The 4004-nt window shown below is 45.5% G+C and overlaps 1 protein-coding gene across 1 annotated transcript; it reads right to left on the bottom strand.

The window, feature by feature from the left end:
* Positions 1–10: 10 nt before the first annotated feature.
* Positions 11–1678, bottom strand: LOC123172479 (uncharacterized). The gene is made up of 2 exons (XM_044589438.1): positions 379–1678; positions 11–243 (listed from the first exon to the last, which is right to left on the bottom strand). Exon 1 carries the CDS (start codon positions 1663–1665, stop codon positions 1024–1026), a length of 642 nt encoding a protein of 213 aa, XP_044445373.1. The 5' UTR covers positions 1666–1678; the 3' UTR covers positions 11–243; positions 379–1023.
* Between the last annotated feature and the right edge of the window lie 2326 nt (positions 1679–4004).

The raw sequence follows: 4004 nt of genomic DNA on the forward strand, positions 1-4004 counted from the left end.
ACACACAATCTAATATTAATTCCTATAATCTTCTACCTAGGCACGGCTGCGAGTTCCCTTGTGTCGCCTTCTCCTTCTTGCAGCTGCCTCTCCATTGAGACATGAGAGCGGAAGTCCCGGATTCACTAACAAAATAAGAAAAACACAAACAACACCCATATATCTGCTGCCTAGGCACGGCTATGAGTCTTCCTACTGCCTCTTCCCTTGTATCGGCTTCTCCTTCTTGTAGCTGCCTCTCCACTGGGACATGAGAGGGAAGTCCCGGATTCACCGGGGAGAAAAAGCACAAGCAACACCCATATATATCAATCAACCATGATAAAGTAGAGGCAACCTAGAAGAAAAAAAGACATAAATAATTGTGGCTAGCTATACCTGTCGTTACCAAGACGTGAAACAAAGATCGCCGGCCAGTCCATCTCCAAGAGCACGGCATCCAGAGGGCTGTTGGGGCGTACGTGAGGCCCATCCGCTACCTCCTTCATTGCTCCGGTCTCGAGGTCGGCGGTGTACACGTGCCCGCGCCCGTTCATGACAAGCAATTTGCCACACTTCTCTCCTAGTACGTAAAGCGTGTCTTTTCCTTGGGTCTTCTTCTTCCAATGTGGTTGTATCAGCTCGATCGTCTTAGGGTGGAGCCACTCCAAGACACCATACGGACTCTCTTGGCTCTTTGCTCCCCATATCTCTAGATTGGAACCTCTCTCTTGCATCTGTAGCAGGGAGAGTGTGCCATCGCTTGCCAGGCTAAGGCACGGACGGTGATTTCGGTCAAGCATCATCAGAACCGGGGGCCACCCGAACATGAGATAGCCCTTCTGGATAGTCATTTTAACAAGACAGTAACACCGTCGCCTCTCGTCACGAAATAGCCAGTACGCGATGCCGTGGCAGACGACGGCATCGGTTTGACAGAATGATCCGAGGGTATTGCCCCACATAGTTTGAAGGGAGCGCGTTGTACTCCAGCTCAGTTTGTCAGTCGAGAACGTGTGGATATCAAACATAGTCCATCCCCCCTCATAACCGGCCGTGATGATTAGCACTTCGTGGAAGGGCGAGTTGCCCGCTAGCTGTTCGCCGCCCGCCGCCGGAGCGACAGTCGTCACCGGATAGGACGGCACAACAGTAGCATCCATAGTCACGGTACCCGACGGAGGTGGTGCGTGTTAGAGGAGGAAGCTCGTCGCACGTGCCGAGGAGCAGGTTGCACATGGCCAGACGGAGGACCGTCTGGTCGAGGTCCGCCTCACGGGGCGGGACGAGGCGCACGAGGAGCAGGCCGCGGCGCGAGGCCAGCGGTACCGCCCGGTCCGGCACGGTGGGCACGAAAGAGCGGAGGCTGCGGCACCGGCGGCCCAGCGACGACCGTGGCGTGGGGACGAGCGCCCTGGCCTCTTGATCACGGACCCAGTTCTTGATGAAGAAGCCGGCGAGGGAGGGGCGCACGTCCTCCGGCCACCAGCGGCGGAGCATGGCGGGGTCGGCGACGAGGCCGCGGCACATCGGAAGAGCGCGGCCGCGTCGTCCACGCGGAGCAGGATGTCGAGGAGGAGGTCGTGCGGGAGCGAGGCCACCATGGCCGCCGCCGCCGTGTCTTTGGACGATCTGATCTGAGGAGGAGCCTCGAGTCGTCTGCGTAGGGTTTGGGTTTCCAAACATGTATACCTGCAACTAGAAGTGGATCGTCACGATGTCCACTTAATCCAAGCCGTATCCATATCGCATACTTGACGTCGATTCGCTTTCAACTTTATTTTCGCCACATGTCACCGAACTCGTGGCAACTTTTGTGCACGTGGGTCGCAGCTTCTGGGCTTGCCGGTTGCAGCTTTCGGGCTCGACGGTGCTAGCTTTTTTTGTCGCAGGTTGCAGCTTCCGTGCTCACTGATCGCGACATTTTTTAACGCCAGCTATAGCTATGTATTGCACGGTTGAAACAAAAAGTTCCTGGTCGCAGTGAAAGCAAACCGCCGGTTCCAACAAAAATCATGTGTTGCTGCCGACGGTCCCAACAAAAAACTTGCCGGATCCAGCAAAAAAATCTTGTCGGTTGTGGCAAAAACAAAGTCTGACGCCAATGAGAAACACTGGTTTGTGTGATGGCAGCTTTTTATCCGGCCGGTTCTAGCAACGCGCGGAGTTGCAACTTTCACAAAAAAATGTGGCTCAGCATTTTGCCGTGCCGGCTAGACCATCGACGGTGGCGGCCGGTACGAGAGAAGTTGGAGCCATGGCGTGTGGTGCGCTTGGGAAGGAGAAACGGGAGAAAGAAAATCGGGTGGATAAAGAGTGCCCCGTGAATTGATAGATAAAGGTAAGTGCAGCAGTGCGTGAGCCCTAGTAATAAGTTTAGTGCTAGGCCTGCGAGACGTACGATGTGAAGCATCAGATAGCTCGCACGCGACCGGCGCACGGCTTCGGTGGCCGGCCTTATCAAATCGTCACGCTAAGAGATCCATCAAAAAAATATTTCAGATTTATATTAAACAGGTTTAGGTTTATACTTTTTTTAAACACTAGCAAAAAGGCCCGTGTGTTGCAACAAGAGAAAAAAAATTCATAATCTTCACTGGCCACTATCACATTTGCTGCATCACCGAGATACAATATCACTCTCAATAAATCATGACCATTTTTTTGAACTCGTGAACATTTTTTAAATTCATGAATATTTTTACAAATTTTCAAACATTTTCTAAAATCAAGAACATGTTCGAAATGCATGACCATTTTATACTAGTTGCAAACATTTTTTAAAAATTGTGAAATTTTGTTTTAACAATTTCTTGAATCGGCGAACATTTCTAGAATGGACGAACAATATTTTGCAAATTGGTGGAACGATTTTCGAAATTCCCGAACATTTTTCTATTTAACAAACATTTTTTTGGATTAGCAAACATTTTATGAATGAATAAACTATTTTGTAAGGCACGAACAGTTTTTGAATTTTTTGGATATTTTTTCATTCATGAATTTATTTTTAATTTGCAAATTTTATTTAAATTCGTTAACATTTTTAATACACAGAATTTTGAAAAACAATAATGAAATTTTTTGGATTTCCTGAACATTTGTTTTAAATTAAATTTTCAAACATCTTTTGAATAAGAAAATATTTTTTTTATAAAATCCAGAACATTTTGTGAATCCACAAACAATTTATGATTTATTTAACATTTTGTTTCAAAATTCTCAATGTTTTTAATCTTCGGAACTTTTTTGAAGTCCCGAATTATTTAAAAAAACGAAAACAGGAAATAAAAAAAGAAAAAAAAGAAATTTTAAAAATAGGCCGCCCGTACATGTGCCGGCCCAAACGGGCACACTACGTTTTCTCCTAGCGCAAAGAGCGCAGTATAGGAGGTCCTTATTGTATGGTCCGGCCCAGGTGGGGCATTCCCTTGCGTGAAACGTTTTTTTATCACTTATAGGTGGCATTGATAGGTAATATTTTATAACTTTTGGTGCAATTTCTGTGATGTACCGCAAGAAGCAATAGCCCCTCTATTATTATTAGGTAACATATTAGATTTATATTAGCACATATGCCGGTGCGTTACAACGGGAATTTTTTGTCATATATATTAAAATTTAATGAGAATTATATGTGCATGCAATAAATATTAGCAGTTCATGCAAAAAGTAATCTATCAGTGATAGCTTATAGAGTTCTACACTTAAGTGGCAATCCTCCCGCAAACTAAATTCCAAAATTCTACCGCTTGTGTGGATTCTCAAGCATATAGTTGTACTCTTTGTGCACAAAATAAGAGTCATTTTTACTGCTAAAATCCTAATTTATTGGCATCCATAAAAAGAAGTATGCACGTTGAAATCCTATCCTACTGCTACAATATATAATTGATGAAACCTAAAGAGACTAATAACTTTTAGGTGACCCAATTTTCAAAAAAAAAAAGTCAATATGAGTTCTTTTCTAAAAAGGATTCTGGTTTTTTACACGCTCTTCCTTGCTCATTGTACCCCAAATATGG

Source organism: Triticum aestivum, unplaced genomic scaffold (genome assembly GCF_018294505.1).
Source record: "Triticum aestivum cultivar Chinese Spring unplaced genomic scaffold, IWGSC CS RefSeq v2.1 scaffold267205, whole genome shotgun sequence".
NCBI lineage: Eukaryota > Viridiplantae > Streptophyta > Magnoliopsida > Poales > Poaceae > Triticum > Triticum aestivum.

Coding starts and splice junctions, on each gene's coding strand:
- LOC123172479 (XM_044589438.1), bottom strand. CDS start 1,665: ATGTTTGGAAACCCAAACCCTACGCAGACGACTCGAGGCTCCTCCTCA.